Source organism: Leuresthes tenuis, unplaced genomic scaffold (assembly GCF_036924035.1).
Source record: "Leuresthes tenuis unplaced genomic scaffold, fLeuTen1.0.hap1 SCAF_17, whole genome shotgun sequence".
Taxonomy (NCBI): Eukaryota; Metazoa; Chordata; class Actinopteri; order Atheriniformes; family Atherinopsidae; genus Leuresthes; species Leuresthes tenuis.
In genome coordinates, this window is record NW_027325371.1 from 13979038 (window position 1) to 13998491 (window position 19454).

The 19454-nt window shown below is 42.5% G+C and overlaps 3 protein-coding genes across 4 annotated transcripts in view; 1 reads left to right on the top strand and 2 right to left on the bottom strand.

Moving 5' to 3' along the window:
- rps2 (ribosomal protein S2) overlaps positions 1-19454 on the bottom strand; it is a 196996-nt gene that overhangs the window by 51960 nt on the left and 125582 nt on the right. The window lies entirely within an intron of this gene.
- Positions 1224-15462, top strand: srebf1 (sterol regulatory element binding transcription factor 1). 2 transcript variants are annotated; one of them, XM_072369054.1, is made up of 19 exons: positions 1224-1577; positions 3677-4282; positions 6423-6595; positions 6688-6825; positions 6940-7170; positions 7337-7451; positions 7674-7831; positions 8312-8525; positions 8676-8860; positions 8985-9246; positions 9485-9651; positions 9854-10022; positions 10164-10272; positions 10392-10501; positions 11140-11272; positions 11437-11602; positions 12327-12542; positions 12987-13098; positions 13793-15462. In XM_072369054.1, exons 1-19 carry the CDS (start codon positions 1472-1474, stop codon positions 14011-14013), a joined length of 3591 nt encoding a protein of 1196 aa, XP_072225155.1. In that variant the 5' UTR covers positions 1224-1471; the 3' UTR covers positions 14014-15462. The 2 variants fall into 2 exon arrangements, with proteins under 2 accessions (XP_072225155.1, XP_072225157.1); XM_072369056.1 differs by having other exon boundaries at positions 6940-7158.
- Positions 14855-19454, bottom strand: part of rai1 (retinoic acid induced 1) — a 53244-nt gene continuing 48644 nt past the window's right edge. The window contains exon 5 of the mRNA XM_072369053.1: positions 14855-17589. Coding sequence (XP_072225154.1) covers positions 17581-17589 — 9 coding nt within the window. The 3' untranslated portion in view covers positions 14855-17580. The remainder of the gene's footprint in view (positions 17590-19454) is intronic.

Sequence of the window (19454 nt, forward strand, 5' to 3'; positions counted from 1 at the left end):
GTCACATCGGTCATCCCCCCCTCCCCCCACACACACACTCTTCTCCCCCTCCGATGGTATGGTTGTTTATGGAGATCAGCACACTTATATTCTAAACAAATCCTGTACATCCAATTTTTTTTTTTAAATGTCCTGTTATTTATTTTTATGTAATTGACTATTTCTTGCGTCTTTCCTGTGCAATTGAAATTAAGTGAACAACTGAGTGGGACACGTACATGATAACCACACGTCCCATTTCCAACAATATAAGGTTTTCAGTGTTATTTCAACCCCCTACTGACAGCATCTTTGCAGGGCTACATCAGGTCACTGACCTGTTTCTCCAAGCCTTTGTGGGAGTCCTCTTCTGTGTTCATGAGTTTGTTTGATCCCATTATAGATATATTTCAGTTTTGGTATTTAGGGGGTGGGGGTTGTTATTTTTATCTCTAATTTCTCAGTTAATATTTGGAAAATGATTAATATCACTATGTTCTATTAATATTAATATATTAAGCAACTGCATTTTTCCTTTCAGTTCCTTCAAGATTTTAATTGCATTTTGCAGAATCTTGTATTTTCTACAATCACATAAATTGCTCCAGTTTACTTCACTATTCCTGCCTCCGCTTTTACAGGTTACACATGATGTAATCTAAACCCAGAGCTGTGACGTCAGATCACCCCACTCGGTTTCTGAGCTTCCCATTGGCCGATTTTACTGGTTCTACAGGGGCAGCTGCTAAATCGAGTCAGACAAACTTGACTGTCTGTTGTACACGCCCACGTGGGGATGATTGGCTAATTGGGGCAAGCCCACAATAAACACGTCCACGCTGTTTCCCTCAAAATACACATTTAGGTGGATTTATGTGTTGATATTGATAAGGCTGTATAGGGCTGAAAAAATAACGATGGTAACAGCATTAAACATTTGATATTTCTGTATAGTAGAATGTATTTAGTAATAGTTTGGATGAATACACATGATTTATATATCTAGAAATATATAACTATTTCGGGGCCATTGTGCCAGTTTGGCTGTCAATGTAACAACCATAACTCAATGTTTATTCTCTTATAAAAAATAATGTCCATGTATCCCACAGGCTGTTACCTTCCCTCAACAATCAAAACAATCCTGTAAAATTAGAACGTGGGAATCCAGTCCAGAGTTACTGATTGGCTGGCGTTTCTGTCAATCATCATGGGTTGAACAGGTTCTTCCTTCTGCCGCCGTAAGCACGTTAGTGCTGAATGAGCTTCAGTGTTTGGCTTGGTTTGACAAGTTACTGTAGGCGAATATGGGGGTTGGTGTGAGTAGTTAGTTAGCACATCGGTAAATAGTTGGGGTTCATCTTGCACATATCTCAGACAGACTTGGAATCCGAGTCTTTGACAAATGTAGGGACGTGAGAAGTTACCGATTTCCCCCCCCTGACGATCCATCAGCAACGTCTATACAAGATATTCCGACACAGGAGTGAAGATGAATCGCTTGTCTTTTGACGATCCTTCGTTGGATAATCTGGATCCAACTCTGTCGCTTAATGACCCTAGCGATATAGACACGGCCCTCTTAAGCGATATTGATGGTAAGAAGATATAACGGTGGCAGTTGGTTGAGCCAGTCGTGTATAAACAGCTAAACATATAATGCTACTTGCAACTATCTCCTGCATAGCATGTGTGTTTCACCTATTAATTTCTTCTGTTTTCTATATCGTATCACATACAAGTATCACAATGACAAGTTTGCAGGTTTTGACACCTCACAGTTCATTAACCATAGTTAGACTGGCTAATATCAGCCTGTTAACTATCGACTATGTTTAGAAGTTAGCAAAGCTAATATAAGTTGGTGCTGTTATTCGTTTGTATTGATGCTGCTTTATACTACCAAAAGCATCTGCTTGGTTTTATTACATTAAAGGTCTATGATAATTAAGAGTTAGTTAGCTAAGCTAGTATGTGAAGCTAATGTGTTGCTAAATGCTCGTGAGCGCGCCCCGCCCCCAACATGCTCCACAGACCGGGGTTACTGTCGTTCATTCCTCTTTGACAGGTTCATCCACTTCAATTGACCGATTGATAAATGTTACCTATTACTTCTAAAGCCACGTGTAATTGTCGTGATTTTGTTTTTTTTTTGTTTTTTTTTAAAAACATGATTTATTTTATTTTTTTTTTTATGCAAACACGCTGCTTTGGGTACCTGACATGAAATGAATGGGCCTGTTGTTGGAGAAATGTAGACTGAAGAGCGATAATTCAGCAGCCACTTATCTGTAATGCAAAATTGTCTGTTTTCTGGACATTTTCCTGTCATGGCGAGCATGTGTTTTACGGTGTTGGCCAACAAGTTAGGTGATAAGCTGGGCTGTGTAAACAGTATATGATAATGATATCCTGCGACCGTGCTCCCTAAATTTGACCGACAGTAACCTTCGGTGACGCTGCTCGATGGTAACCTCTTGTGAAGCAAGACAGCTCTCCCTCTCCTTCCAGTCTTGGGCTGATCGGCATAGCAAGTCTCAAAGAGGCGCTCTGATTGGCCAGGAGCGATCACCTCATACACAACAGTGGTTTACAAATTCAGTCTGCTGCGTTTCACTGCAGACAGATCTTACAGTCGGAGTCACCCACTCTCCTCATGGAAAACTTTTCGGTCAGATCAGAGTGGGGTGGTGCAACACACCGGGCCGTCTTTCGAAAGCAGACAAACAGTGCCTCAAATAAACTGACGCATTAAATGGATGTGACAAAATATCATGTTAAAATATACAAGCATCATTGTGGTGATTCCTATGGAACAAACATTTTAGAAATAGTGTATATATATATATATATATATATATATATACACCCACACACACACATGTGTATATGTCAAGTTTAGATCATGACACTCAAAAGTCTTGTAAGAGAATAATAGAAATATCAGTATTATGTCAAATGTCTGTGTTAGTTTAATTTTCCACCTTGTGACTAACACAAAGCGTCACACGAGCAGAAGACTAATCGGTGCTTTGTGTACTTTTTGTAACAGTTTTTCATGCAAGGCGTTCTTGTGTTTGAACTGCGTGTGTTAGTACAGACAGTACGATTTGGATTTGAATTGATCCTTTCAGATTTACATTTCGGTTATTAATTTTTAAAGAAATTGAGGTGTATTTCATGGGAAAAACCTATCGATGTTTGTGGTAGTTTTCAGCTGCCATATTCGTATGTCATAAATGATCACAACTTGCCAAAACTGATGTGGAAATAGCAAAATATTTCTTTATTTTACCAGGATCATCAGGATCATGTATCTTTGAAGATTTAATGCTTATTTGTACATGTATTTGTCACCTTTTTGCAGGACAAATGTGCCATTCTATCTAACACTACAGTATAGATGTTTATGTCATCTACTTCCTGAATATTATCACTTTTTTAAGCTTACTTTTGAATCTTCTGATCTTATTATGAAAATTATTACTGTACTTGTGGATTTATGTATGAACAACCTGCAATTTAGATGAGAATGCAAGGTATTTGGTTTACTGCTAAGAGGTTGTTTCAGTAATCTGTAAACTGACAACCATGTTCCTCTTTAACTGTCATCTTTTTAGAACAGACTTTTATCTGCTTTTTTCCCCCTACCTAGTCGAAACTGTTAGTGATGGCTCTGATTTTGTTTATTCTTTAGACATGCTTCAGCTCATCAACAACCAGGACATGGAGTTTGGGGGACTCTTTGATGCCCATCCCTTTTCAGGCAGCACTCCCACCCAAGAGATTCCTGGTTTGTCCCAGACCGTCACCTTATCTGCCCCTCCAACCACCACAACTACACCTGCGTCTTCATCTACTTCTTCCATCCTAAGCAGTAACCCCCACCTGGATGCTCTCCTGGGCCCTCCCATTACCCGTAGCTCCTCAACGCCAGACAAGGCCTTCCAGCCTCCCACCTTCCAACAGTCTCCCCTGTCCAAAGTACCCAACTCCACCGAGAGGCAGCAGCCAACCTCCCCACAACAGGCTCAGAGCCTCCGACAGCCCCAGGTGGAACAGCCCCAACCAATCCTCAGCCCGTCTGCCCCTGCACTGGCAGCTTCTCCTCGTGGCTCACCAGTACCAAATCCAACATTCAGCTCTGCAACACAGGTGCTTTTCACCACTCATGCTCCCCAGCCTCAGCCCCAGACTCCACCTCAGCCCCAGCCCCAGCCTCAGCCCCAGACTCCACCTCAGCCTCAGCCTCAGACACAGCCTCAGGCCCGGAGCAACTATAACAGCCAAAGTAGCTTCACAGGTAAGCACTCCTTTTGGGTTATGAGCATGTCTATATCTGGCAATTCTAGTCTCATAAACGAATTATAGCTTTAATACTAGCAAAAATCTATTGGTTGGAAATGATGAATTGAGAAAAAATAATTGAAATAGGGAAAAATAACACTATTACTAGTGTTATTAACACTATAACACTATTATATTACTACAGTGCACCTGTAGGCTTGCGAGTCTCGTTGAATCAACGTCATTTATTGCCTGTTAAGGGTTAAAGTCTTCACAGCTGTTGTGTCGCCTTCAACTAAAATTTTCCATCCGCTGTAAATGGGTTACAAAATGCAGGGTTCTTGCACTCTGGAAGATGCTTGACTTTTAATGTGCTATTTTCAAGGTTTGAAATGCGCTTGGATTTTGGGGTACAATGCTTGAAACTGCAGTTACATTGCTTGATAATAATTCGCTATCTGATGTAATAGTTTGCTACTTGGATGAAGGAACAGAATAGAGCCCGATTGTTGCGCCTCAAGCAGCACAGTCGTGTCCATGTTAACAACGGGCAGTGTTGACACAGCCAGTCCAGTGGAGGAGCAACAGAGAGTTAATTGATGCCGGTGTGGTGTCCATGCAGTGTTCGTGGGTTCAAGATGAGCAGTATTTAGAAAACAGACCATCATATTTTTGTTGTTTTAAAAGTAATAAGGACACTTACCTTGTTTTGTCTCACCTATTTAGGCAGTTAAATAGGTGAGACAGGTTATATAGTACATAATCTTGTGCTTTAAGATGGGTCACACGTTTTGAAACGTGACACTTTTAAAAAAATGTCCCCTTCATTTGTAGAATGCGTTCACACAATCATTTTGGTTCTTTGTAGCACAACAAGATCTCAGAGCAAGTCTCAGAGAGGCGCTCTGATTGGTCAGGAGCGATCACCTCATACGCAACACTGGTTTCTAAATTCAGTCTGCTGCAGGCTAACTTTGGTTATTATACAGTCCTTGTACTGCTCCTGGTTCTATAACATAATCATTTTTAGTTCTTCATAGCACCACAACATACTATATGTTTGAATGTCTGATAAAATTTTGTATCGTTTCCCATTTTGCTATAAAAAGAAGTATTATTCAGTTTAGTTCACTTTGAGAAAGGTGTAAGAATCTCACAAATGGATGTCATTGAATTTTAAGCAAATCTGTATTTGTCTGGTGTTCTCTAACAATTGAAGCTGCAGTGCCCAATAAGGCGGCTCCTGTATATTGCACTTACAAAGGAAGGGTTATTCCAGGTTATTCAACCTCAGCTGATCACGTACCCAGGTTGTAATGTAATAAACTTTGCTCTGCAGTGCTGGAGTCTGTGAGTTCAGTTGAACTGCATTCTCTCAACAATGCTGGTTGTTCATACACAGGAGATGGAATAGCACATGTATGCAGTATATAGTTCACCATATATGCTTGTATGTGTTTGCTCTTACCTGTACGTCACGGAGCAAGTAGGTCAAGAACTTTTTTTGCCCTCTGAAAGCTCTCGAATGCCAGCGATGACTCACAGAGTGGTTGTAGTTTTTTACTACAGCAAAAGAAGCTGTTAATGACTAATTTCTTTCATCTTAGATGCCATAACTTTTATCACTATGTGAGAGAACTGATCGATAACCCAGTCGGAGCTGATAAGAAATACAAGATGACACACTGACTAGTGTTATCAGGTATTTATAAGGAGATAACAGGTCCCCGAGTTGCCCATAAACCCATTAACCGAGGTATTTATAACCTTAGGGAAAATACTGGCTAAAACATTTAAAAAAAAAGCATTTGCTACATATTGATCATTTACCTGTTTAGAGCATACGACTATAATAATTACACAACTTTTTTACAGAGCATTGGTTGGTATATATTTTCTTTCTGATTTTTTTTTTTTAGAGTTATTAGTAGTATTATTGTGTTGGAGCTGGAATTCAGTAATACTCTGATGGCAAAGTGTTTTTCGTCTGTTGTGATGAGAGAACAACATCTGTGGTTTTGATGATAGTTTTCCATAATTCTCCTGTGTTTGGTGAATACCTGAAAATATAAAGTGAAGAGATGGATCGCTGCAACAGTTTCACAGGCTTGATTTAATGCTGATGAAATCTCTGCCGTCCGGTTTTTTTTTTCCAGCTGCCAGTCCCAGCAACGTGAGCACGCCTGGCATTAGCTTGTCGTCTTCACCTCCAAACATCCAGCCGGTGTCCATTCAGACCCAGCTCCACGCGCTGACCACCGCCTCTACTCTCCTGGCCACATCAAGCCCTCCGGTTCAAAGCATCGCATCTCACATACAGCAAGTACCTGTAAGTGTGTGGAGCTGGTGCCTGAGTGCAACTGCCGCCATTATTTGTGATTTATGAACATCTGTGCATCTGCTCTTGTGTGCGTTTCTCAGGTGCTGTTGCAGCCTCAGTTCATTAAGGCTGAGTCCTTAGTGCTCACTGCTCTGAAGCCCGACCCCTGCATGGTTACAACTATGGCTTCTCCCACCTCCCTGGCCACCACCAGTGCAGTACAGAGCACCTCACTGCAGGTAGACAACCCTGAATTCATATTCAGAAACAAGATCATAAGATGCACTTGGTTGATGGCTGTTTGGTTTACTGTTGAGATATTTAAATGATGTCCGCTTGATACAACTCTTTAGGCCTTTGTGGGTGGAGGCACGATCCTGACCACAATGCCAGTGATGGTGGACGCTGAAAAGCTGCCTATAAACCGCATCGCCATCGCTAGTAAGCATGTGGGCCAGCCTCACAAGGGGGAGAAACGCACGGCTCACAACGCCATCGAGAAGCGCTATCGCTCTTCCATCAACGATAAAATTGTGGAACTTAAAGACTTGGTGGCTGGGACTGAAGCCAAGGTAGGAAACAAGGTTTGTTTATGATCATTTGATTTCAATTCCTACCTGTTCTGTTTACAGATACCGGTAAAACGGATGGGACAGTTATGCAGTTATATTTCTGTTCCAAAGCAATACAGGTCTAATCAGAATTAGCATTATAGCATTTGTTTTTAGTTAACCTGGCCTTTTTTCTTAGCTAAACAAGTCTGCCGTGCTGAGGAAAGCGATCGACTACATCCGCTACCTGCAGCAGGCTAACCAGAAACTCAAACAGGAGAACATGGCTCTTAAAATGGCTGCCCAGAAAAACAGTAAGCACCGAAGACCTTCTCTTTTCTATATTCTGCCACTGCCTTTTAGCAGTTTGCTTCAATTCCTAGAGAGGAAGCTTTTTATTTGACCTTTTGTGATGAGATCTCTTAATAGCGACTGTTACCCTGAACTGACAAAATCGAAAATGGTCTTACTTAGCCTCTATGTAAGGTCAAAGCTTTCTAACTGCTCTCGTCGTCATTCCTTTCCTCTTTCTTCAGAGTCTCTCAAAGACCTAGTTGCCATGGAGGTGGACGGACAGGCAGAATTGAAAAATGAGCTGCCTACCCCTCCAGCCTCTGACGTGGGCTCCCCGACTTCTTTCTCACACTGTGGCAGTGACTCAGAGCCCGATAGTCCAATGGGGGAGGACACAAAGGTATGCAGCTCCCATTTTATCCGCTTCTCTGCGCTCTTAATGGCTTCGTGGTCAGTGCTGATCATCTGTGTTTCATATCAGATGAGGGTTGAGAATAGCCGGTTACTTCTAGTCAAAGAAAGACTTTTAACGCCCCCTTTCCTTTAACTTTTCTGTAATGGAAGTTGACGCAGTTTGAAGTTGTGCTTTGATTCAAAGCAGAGCACATAAACTCCAGGTGGAGGCTTCATTTTTTTCCCCACTTGTTGCTGGAGCCTCTGTTTTTATTTCTGTGACAATTTACCAGAGGTTGAGAGCAAATCTCGGTGGAATGAAAGAGGGATTTGCATTTAGTAATTTAGAAAAACTGTTTTTATTAGAAGCCACATCGGCAACATTCAGCAGCTTGAATATTACCTGAAAAATCTGTAGATGCTGGGTTCTTTTGAACCTCTGATTGACTGACACTAATTTTATGTTTCTGGACTCTCCATGTGGCAGCCAAATATAGGCATGTTGGACGGATCTGCAGCAGGTGGCAGTGCTGGCGGCATGTTGGACCGTTCCCGTATGGCATTGTGTGCCTTTACCTTCCTCTTCCTCTCCCTCAACCCTCTGGCTGCTCTGCTCTGCTCATCTGGTGGCAGCTCTGCAGGAAGCACTGACATCTCTGCCCATCACGCAGGCAGGAGTGTCCTTGGTGTGGATATTGCAGGTATGCACTGGATAAATGCTGGGAGGGAGACAGCTATTGATTCCACTCTCAGTAGGTTATGTATGGCTCTGTTTTTATGGGATGCGGTGGTGCTTCTCCATGTGCAGATGTGCTTGTACAGATAAATGACTGCATTTGTGTTGTCTGTAGCTGACTCTTGGGGCTGGATGGATTGGATGCTCCCTACTATTCTGGTGTGGCTTGTGAACGGTATTCTCGTATCGGGGGTTCTGATCCGACTGTTGGTGTATGGAGAGCCTGTAACCAGACCGCACTCTGGATCGTCTGTCTTATTCTGGAGGCACCGCAAACAGGCTGACCTGGACCTTGCTAGAGTACGTTTTTTTAAGTTTTCTTTTGATTAAGCAAATTAAACATAAAGATCCCCATTAAGGTGTTTTACATCTTACTCATCGACTTCTTTCATTTGTTCTTTCTCGTCACTGATCTCCTTCATAGGGAGATTTTGCTCAGGCCAGTCACAACCTGCGAACTTGTTTGAAGGCTCTCGGTCGTCCCTTACCCACCTCACAGTTAGACCTCGCCTGTGCGGCGCTCTGGTCTCAACTAAGATTCTGTCTCCAGCGCCTCTGGGTCGGCCGCTGGCTGGCTGCAAGGGCTGGAGGCTTGCGATCGGATCGCCCCCTGCAGGAGGATGCATGCAAAAGCAGCCGTGACGCTGCCCTGGTTTACCACCGCCTGCACCAGCTTCACATGACAGGTTGGTCTCGGGGAAAACCTTTTGTCTCTAAATTAAATCAATTTCGTAGACTGAAAATATTGAAGTCATCAGACATTAAAGAACCAGTTAAATAAACCTGCTTTAGTGACAGTTGAATACTAATATCATTAATCTCAAATTTTTATTATTTCATTTTGTAGATATTTGTTTTTAAATCTCTCTAGGATTTATTTTTATCAATGATAGATACAATCTTGTCTTCTACTCTTGGATACAGGTAAGCTGAACGGAAGCCACCTGTCGGCAGCGCACATGGCTTTAAGTGCAGTGAACCTGGCTGAGTGTGCTGGCTCTTGTCTACCTGTCGCCACTCTGGCTGAAGTCTATGTTTCTGCAGCTCTACGAGTCAAAGCCAGCTTGCCAAGGATCCTGCATTTCACCTCTGTAGGTCCCATTTGTTTGGCATGCACAAGCATCTCTCTCTACATGTAGCTGGTGGTTGTTTCAAACTTGATTGATTTGGCATTGATTAGATTGTTTGCCATGGTTAAAAACACGCACTCTGTTGTTAATAAGCCTAAGAGTCTTCCCTTGTTGAAATAAAGTGAACTACACTCAACCCAAACATTCTCTTTGTTCCTGATAGCGTGTGTTCCTGAGCAGTGCCCGTCAGGCATGCCTGTCATCCAGTGGCAGTGTGCCTCCAGCCATGCAATGGCTCTGCCACCCACTCGGCCACCGCTTCTTCGTGGACGGGGATTGGGCTATTCGCAGCACACCTAAAGAAAGCATCTACAGCCAGGCTGGCAACACTGGTCAGTGAATGCGAAGAAATGCGAAACTGTCCTCTTTATAATGCCTTAGTCATTCTGTTGAATACTCTTGAAAACTGCCACCTGAAACCCAGTTTCCTTACATATTTATGCACACCTGTGTTTGTGTTCGTGCCCTTAAAGTGGATCCCTTGGCCCAGGTGACTCAGGCCTTCAGAGAACACCTCCTTGAAAAGGCTCTTTACTGTGTTGCCCAGCCTCATGGAGAGAAGAGTCTTAGCCAAGGCGAGGGGTAAGAACACCAGTCACACTTCCAAGTATTTGAATCTTCTTCTTGTTAAAAATTTTAGTAGACACAACAATTTTAGTAGACACAAAGAGAACAACTGTTAACTATGTGTTTGTCATTAGGGAGTATGCCGATGCTTTGGAGTACCTCCAACTGTTGATTAGTGCTTCAGATGCAGCTGGTGGCACCTCCCAGTCCTTTGCAATTGGCTCCAACATGGCTACTGTGACCGGTAGGTCACTCTTGGAGCTATTCTCACAGTTACCATTGCATTTGTTGTCCGTTTTATGCACCAGAAGATAGAAACTCAAAATCCTGATTTGTACACCTTATTGGGAGAATTATAGTTGCTTCTCCCTCATTTTATGTTCTCACTTGCTTAAAAGTGCTTCGGTTATCTCAATGCGCTTGCAAAGTAAGAAACTGGAAGTTCATTTCCACCCTCCCACCACTCTCCTTTGTTTTCACTGATCACTGATCTGAGCAAAAGGGGTGTAGGTGAATGGGAGGCATCTGCTAGATTGCTTCATTTATCCTCAGCACTGTCAAAATCGGCGAACACCTTCAGAGGAGAAAAGGAAGTGAGACTGTGCAGGGATTTTAATGGGAGACTTCTTGGCAGAGCCTCGGGTTGCTCTCTGAGTGTTGGAAGTCTGTCTGTGTGTGTTGCACAATGTGAAACGGAATAGTTTTCTTTCTTAACAATTCCTGCTTTCTCTGATTGCTTGTTGTAACTGACAGAGGGGAGAGGGGAGTATGGATAGTGGCGGTCTTTCTGTTTACTGTCACAGATGCTAGGAGGGGATTTCAGTATTTGCATAACTGTTAGTCTGGTGTCTGGTCTTAAACACATTTTTCTCCAATATCCAGGCTGCGATCCCCACTCCAAGTGGTGGTCCTCAGTTGCTGTAGTCATCATTAACTGGCTCCAAGGAGACGACGCTGCCGCAGAGAGACTTTATCCCACTGTTGAGCACCTGCCCCGCAGTCTGCAGAATGCAGAGTAAGTTAGATTTCTACACATTATCACGTCTGCATCCATTTCAAGAGTGTGTCGCGCAACTTTGGTCCGATAAAGCCAAGCTGAGCGCACACACACTCGTACACTTCCACCACGTTAACCTGTGTCCTGTCTGCCGTTTCTTTTTTCCTCCCTCGTTCTGGCAGGAGTCTTCTGCCCAAAGCTTGTCTGAACACATTCAGGGCAGTTAGGGCTCTGCTGTCCAAGCCAGAAAACTGCCAGATGAGTCTGAGCTACATTGACAAGGCCAGCGCCCTGCTCCGAGACAGCCTCAACCTGGGACCACACTGCCATAGCTCAAGTTTAGACAAGGTATACACACACACACACACACAGAGGAAGCCGCAAGGTCCTTCAGATTTGCACAGATAAGTCAGACTGTTGTTTATTATTTCTATGAATTCAATTTTTTATGCATTTACATAAGAAAGAGCAAAAATATGCACGCATGAGTCCACACAGGGACAGATGTGCCTGCACACCAGTGAATAAAACTGTAAACACGGGTAATAACTCGCACATATTCACTGGAGTGTGTACACGCACACACCTTCTTTTATTTATTTTTTATTTTTTTCCACAATACAAAGCCACATACTTTATCAGACAGATTCCCCCGCAGCAGCTCCTCTCTGTGAGACTGCAGCGTCCTTCCCTGTGGCATTCAGCAGATGGTTATGCTGGTGGATAGGTAGCTCACCGTTTGTTTGTGTGTGTGTGTGTGTGTGGGGGGGGTGTCTATGGCCAGCACTGTAGTGCATTGTAGTTGCATTGCATGTTTGTCTCACTGGATTGCAATGTACCTGCAGTGCAACACAGAGCTGGGCCACTAACAACAGCACATACACGGGAGGAGATGGACTTTGTGTTAGGATGTGCTTTTGTTGTTTGTACAGCTGCTATCATCAAAAATTCCATTTTTCCATTTTTTTTTTGCTTTTAGGTTGCGAACATTTTAGGTCAAACACATTATACCTTCCAAACCAGACCCAGACCTGGCAGCTAATGTTAATCCGGTTCACTTTTTTTTCCATAGGTCGTTGAGTTGCTGGTGTGTGATCTCCTGTTGGTTATGAGGACCAATGTGTGGCGTGTACAGCAGCAGGGGACAAGTCCTACGGGGACGGGGTCAGTGGGCACCAGCAGCACTGTAGGCCTTCATCAGGCCTCTCCACCAGAGCTTCAGGGTTTTCAACAGGATCTCAGCTCCCTGCGCAAGCTGGCTCAAAACTTCAGACCTGCAGTGCGAAGAGTATGTAAAACAGTACCTGTCACTGTATTTTTCCTATGCATTTTAGTCCTTATTAAGGCTTAATTCTAGTTGGGGGATGGGAGAGAAGTGGTGTCTCTGACATACAATTGTGTTCCCATATATACACGTTTTTAATGTACAGACAACATTTAGAAGGACATGTAAAATGAGTACATATAATAAAAAGCACTTTGTATACTTTCTATGCACACATTTTCAGGCAGTACATGCTTCAATTCTCAGTAGATATTAGTTGAGAAGTGTTGCACCACACACACACACACACACACACACACACACCCTGAGGCAAGTGTTTAGCAGTGTTGTTCACAAAGCTTCAAAGTCTCTCAGAGGTAGAGCTTAACATTATGTGTGAGTCATCATCGCCCCCCCCACCTCACCTCCTTTTTGCTTCTCATCTCTTCTCCCTGCATCTCTTTCCAGTTGTTTCTTCACGAAGCCACAGCCAGGCTCATGGCCGGGGCCAGTCCCACCAGAACTCATCAGCTTTTGGATCGCTCACTGCGGCGCCGAGCAACTCCCGGAGCCAAGACAGGTGTGTGTGGACACGCTTCTGTTGATTTTATCTTTTATCTAATCTGTACAAGTAATTTAAATCTTTTGGCAGCGGTGGCCCGATCCAAAGTCCCTCCCCTTGGCTTTACTCCATTTTACAGAGATAAAGGGCTGCTTTTCTTTTTGGAATCAAGATGTAGTGGTTATATAAACCTTCGACGAGGGCTTCGGAGGCCATTTGGATGGCTGGATGACCACTACCATTTCGCCTCTAAAGGAAAAGGGGCGCTTTATCTCTGTAAAATGAAGGAATAGGGCCAAGGGGAGGAATTTCGGTTGGGCCTTCATATTATAATTTCAGTTCCTTCAGGGAAGTTATCTTTAAGATGATTTTCAAGCCAAAGTATTTAGGATCGTAGTTTTATAACGTGAAGATTTTATACCATAATAAACATGTTATTGTACAAAAAGTCCATAAAAATAGACATCTTAGGACATTTGGGCTGAAAAAAAAAAAAGAAAGACCGTGGGCGTTCCTTATTTTTAGCTGATGTTTGTGTCCCAGCATGAGATGCTCAAATAACTTGGATATAATTCGACACAGTCCTAACTTCAATCACTGAATGATTTTTATTTTCCCATTTTTCATTCATTATAACTTTAATCAACAATTAAACAGAAAGCTGCTTAAGACTGAGTGCTGTTGCCACGGTAACATGACGTTTTGTGCGCAGAGGAGTGTGAAACGCGGCCCGGCCAGCGGGAGCAGGCGGAGGCTGTGATGCTGGCATGCCGCTACCTGCCACCCTCCTTCCTGTCGGCTCCAGGACAAAGGGTGGGTATGCTGGCTGACGCAGCCCGCACCCTGGAGAAGCTGGGAGACAAGAGGACCCTCCACGACTGCCAGCAAATGATCATTAAACTGGGCAGCGGCACCACCGTGACCAACAGCTAGACTGAAGGAAAGGGGGGAGGGCTTGAGAGACTTGCATGGACGCTGTATATAGAAACATCTCTGGCATACAAACTGAAAGAAAAGAAAAAAAAACTTCCATCAACACAGAACCATACAGTCTCATTTGGTCGTGCAGCTATTGAACAGATTCATTTAACTGTACAGATTTCTATCAGAATGGATTTTCTTCATGGATTGTCCCTCCCGCCACCCACATCAAAAAGCACTTGGATTTTTTTTTTTATCAGTAAATAGGAAGAATTTTGCTCCTGCTGAGCCGAACCCCCTCGTGCGAACAACTGCAGTGTCGCAGTTTGACCACAAGAAGGAGTCCCCACATGCCAAGGTGGAGACATGACAGCTTAGCACATGTGTGAGAAGCATGAAAGAGTAATTTGCCCTGAATTGGCTCAGAGTAGCCCCACCCTGTCTTTTGGGCAGAGATGCACCTTGTTACAGGCAGCAGGGCTCAGTGTGGGAGGGATGGGCTACTCTGATTGGTTGTAAGTTGAGCCGTCTCTGAGAAAAATGACCAAACGGTTTGGTCTGACTGTGGGCGCGTACTGTAGGAAGCTACTCCACATGCTGTTCAAATACTTTTTGGTGAAGTTTATTTGAATTGTGCTTCCTTGGTGATCTGTTTGTAAGATGATCAGCTGCCCAAACCCCATATCTCTTATCTGCACTAGGCCTGCGACGCTGCTTTCAATGAGATTCAGAAAAATACGGCTTTGTGAAGTTGTTTTCATAGAGGTCGTGTATTTGTTTTGCTGTGTACATATTTTAAAATGTATTTATAATCTGTATGATCTTTGATTAAGGAGTATTTTTGCATAAGCAGTGACGTATGCTTACTTTCTCGCGTTAATTCTGTTCAGAGCGGTAGCCAGGCCCAGTGGCGTCTAATTGGAGACGGTATCAAGTCGTAAAGATTATGTGGTCTGACTCAGTTGACCTTTTGAGCTGTTGGACACGTATGCAGCTGTATCAAAAGCAGGCGCACCAATTCTGGCATCGCAAACTCGCAACGTCGCTACGACACGAACCTTTGGCACTTCTGTAGGCATTTACAAAATGATTTACTGTTTTTTTTTTTAAATTTTTGTCCACAACATTAAAGGCAGTAGTTGCTCTTTCAGTCATTACAATTTTATGTCTCTAGAGAGACCCTTTTTTTAAAAAAAAAAAAAATTTTTTGTTTAGTCAAGAATTGTAAAAACAATTGAAAGAAAAACATGGCATGTGTTTTTGTCCCAGGACCATTTTTACCTTTTTTTTTTTTTTTAATAGTGTGTCACTAATATAAAACCTTGAAAACATGGGATTGAGGTGATTGTAAAGCAGCCATGTATGACGGAATCGGTCCCGTTGCCTGTAACTGACATCCATTTATCTCTCCCTTGTTGGTTTTCATCCTTTCATGTAAATATTAAATCATTTTGTAAAGAACGCAGCAGTGTTTAGTGTGATACTTTTATTCGTTGCGGTGATGTGTGGTATGGGTGGTAGAAGATGACTAAAAGTGCAATCAAAGGCTCCTCACCCTCGCCTCAAAGTCATGTAAGTAGAGCATTCAAAAGGCTATAAGTTGCTAGATGTGAAGCAGATGTGGCATGGAAAAAAAACCTTTCATATTACTGATTGTAAAGAGCGTAAAAAAAGATAGAAATAGCTTCCTGCACTTGGCTGTCTGGAAGCAGATAGTTTCAAACGTGCACTTTTTTTCTCTTGGAATGAGATCTTATCATCTTTTTGCCCTTTTTTTTTTTTTTTTTTCACAGCTGCTTTTTGAGCCCACGTCACGTCTCTGGTGTGTCGATGGCAGTGCATGTTCAGGGAAGACAAAAAGAGCAGGCGTTGGTCATAGCAGCATTGAAAGGTGCTGGTATATTTAACATTGGCGTTACAAAAAACATTTCAAACAAAGTGATGCTGTGTCATCAAGTCCAAACCAATAGACATGAAAATCAATAAAACGGCATGCTCCCACTTAAGACAAGTGACATTCCCAAAAAGGTTTGTTATTTTTTTTTTTTCTTCAATGGATTCTTTTAATAACATTTTATAAGCAATAACATATTCCATTTTATAGAAAATAAACATCTCTAGGAAATACTATACACAATTATATTAGTACATCACATCTTACATTTAAACAGCATCAAATACTTATGTACACCATTAAATAATGAGCTTCATAAAAGAATGTTTGGTGTGGTGTTTTTGCACGTTCTTTTCTGCTTTAATACTTAAATATGTCTCTTTTTGATATGACCAGAACTTTAACTGACGCCCTGCACGGTGCTTTGTTATATAGCATGGCAGGGTGAGAAGAGGCTACATTTTTAGATACACAAACGGACAGGTATGTCATGAAATCTGGTTTGAAAGCACGTCTTTCTGCACGGCTGTGGCATGTGAAATAATCACTGAAATGTTTTAACGATTAATACATCCGAACTGTACATTGTCATGAAGGTGAAATGATCTGACTGCCCCGTTGGATCTTCGGAGCCCTCGACTGCGTCTTCTCAAGTCACCATGGTGGCATCTACTGTTTATTGAATGTGCACACAGTTGAAGTAAACTCTGAAACAGAATTCATATTTTTGTAGTTTTCATATATATATATATATATCTATATATAGAGATATATATATATATATACATATATCCATATATATACATTTCCATTTCTGAATAACACAAAGCCTGACATATACCAAGTGTGATGCAGTGATGTTGTTTAGTCATAATGCACATCAAAATACATCTCCAAAGATAAGAGCATGATATTAAAATACTGCGTCTGTTGTTTTTTTTTTCTTAACTCTTGGATACCGGAATATTTAGAACCTGTAAAGCACATCATCATGTACAGTTTCCTTATTTGTTTCATTTTTATCTCATGTTTTAAACACAAACGCACACATTGAGATATTACATCCAGAGTTTGGGTGCTGTTTTTCTTTTCTTTTTTTTTTCCTTTTCTTTTTTTCTGATGGAGGATGTGTTGAATTGGAGATGCACTTCGTCACACTCAGACACATGTACACAAACACACAGTGATGACGTGGTTGTGGAATGGCACACGCACACAGACACTCGAGCGCACACACGTGCTCCCGCTAGCCTACAGACAAAGTGGCCAGAGGGACGCTCCTGCCCAATCAGTGTCTGCCAGCTGTCTGAGGATGATAGCAACTCATCCGAAGGCAGAACACACACGCACCTTCCTCGCTCTGCATTTCAAACAGTCCCGATGTGCACTGGACTCCAGACAAAGCCATGTCCTCCTGTTTAACAGTGTCACCGCCTTCTGGCTCGCTGTGAGGGACTTCATTGAGAAAATACATTTCAAGTCCGGGTTCAGGGAGCAGCTGTTTTCTGCAGAGCAATTCTCCAGAGTTTGTTTTCGCTTCCAGCTCCACCTCAGTGGCCGTCTGGCCAACATAGCTATCCATCATCAGTCATCGCTGCGTTTTTAGTGGATGTTAGGACAGCATTTTGCCTTGCTGGACAGGTGGCAGAATGGTGGTGGTGGTGAAAGTGGAATACAGGGTTATCTTACAGGTCCTGTAGAGGAAAAGAAAAGCAATGAATGCAAGTCACAAACACACAGAGGATGACACTGTTTCGAACCGCTGGCCTTCCCCTCATACCACTGCAGAACGTTTCCCCAACTTCCTAATTTATGAGCCTTTGTGTTCTGTTTGTAATGACACTCGGAACAGAAAAGCTTCAGGCAGGTGTGTAGACAGTCCACTTTTGAGACTGAGATTGTTTCTGTGCAGATCTGCTGTGAAAACATAAAAGCAGGCAAGCTACAGGAGTGGGGAGATGAATGCAGCTGACAGTGCAACAGCTTCTCTGTAATAGAAAGAGCCAGAATGCTGTTTAATTGCGCTGGTGGTGGAGCATTTACTTTCTGCATATACTCCTCTACAGCCCCTCCAGAAACTCTTTTTCACTCTTTTGGTATTTCTCAGTGAACTGCCAGCTGCCCATCCTCATGCCCTGGATTCAGCCCAACCCTTTGGTCTCTGTCATTTATTCCTCCTTTATTTTCTTTCACTTTTTCTCCCCTTTTCTTCTTTGAAGAGAACACCCTCTCTCTCTGTTACCTTCCCTGGAGTAACTCATTCTTTAAAAGCTTTAGTCTTCACTTTTTTCCCTCCACCTCACCAGCACAGGGTGTCTTCCCCTTTGCTGTTCATCTCTCTTGTTGCCCTTCTTTTTTCTTTCCAGTATTTTCTATTTCAGTCTCCTGCTCTCTGATGTAACTGCCCCCATTCGGCTTTTGTTCCGATTCAGCCGCAGCACAAAAAAAAAAAAGAAAAAAGAAAGAAATACAGTTTTTCTCTGTGCCTGCCTTTCTTGCACTCAGTTACATGTTCCCTCTCTGCTGGTGACCTTCTCTCATGTTGCCTTGTGTTTTCTCCTCAGGTGGAACCTGGTCAGGCCTGATTAGTGAGAACCAATATGGAGGTGGTAGGAATCAGTGCTCTTCCCTTTCTTCTTCCCGCCTCCTGTTGCTGCAGTTTGTTGGCGATTCACAGTTTTGCTTTCTGTTATTCTTTAGTTTTTTTGTGATTAAACCTGTTTTTGCAGCTTTTGTTCCGCTAGGTTCAGTCAGTGTTGGTTTGGGGTAAGAAGGAGGAAACCAGATCCTCCCTCCCTTTTTAAGCTTTATTGAGTTCATACCTTCTTTTTGATTATTATAAATTGCCCATTGATTTTCTGCTGTTAATAAAGGTTTAGGTTATAGCTAGGTTATTTTTTAAGGCCCAGGGCCGAATGCAGCCCACAGACCATCTCAGTCTGACTCTCGGTGCCTGCAAATGAAAAACACAGCAAACACTGCCTGTACCAGAAAAGAAGAAAAGGATTTTGTTGATTATCTTTCAGTGAACAAGGTGAAAACGCAGTCAATTTGCTTGATTTCAGTAGCAAATGCATTTGGAGTGGACAAAAAATACTGCCAGCCAGTGGTTGTGATAGCAGAACTCGATGTAAATTGAAGGTTTCGAGAATGTGACTCCAAATATCATGTTTTTAACAAATAATGGACATCTGCATGTTTTGTCATGTCTCAACTTCAGTACAATATGTATGATATTATGTGTGTTTTGATTTGTACAGCATTCTATCAGCATACAAGCTCTACTACAAACTGCTCATTGTTTGAAAAAGAAGTTTTTAAAAAATGCAGTTGCTCCCCAACCTAATTTCCAGGCAGATAACTTTTTAGAAAGCAAAAATCTACAAATCATCAAGAAAAAAACTTGCGGAAAAAAGGCGAAATTGTCACCCATGGTCAATTTCAAAAGATTGTATGACAGAGATAGCTAGCATACGATGCTCATGTTTCAGTGCAATTGTCCAGTGTGTATCCCTTTGATGCCTTCAACTAAGTCAGTACAGTGGAAGAAATGTTAAAC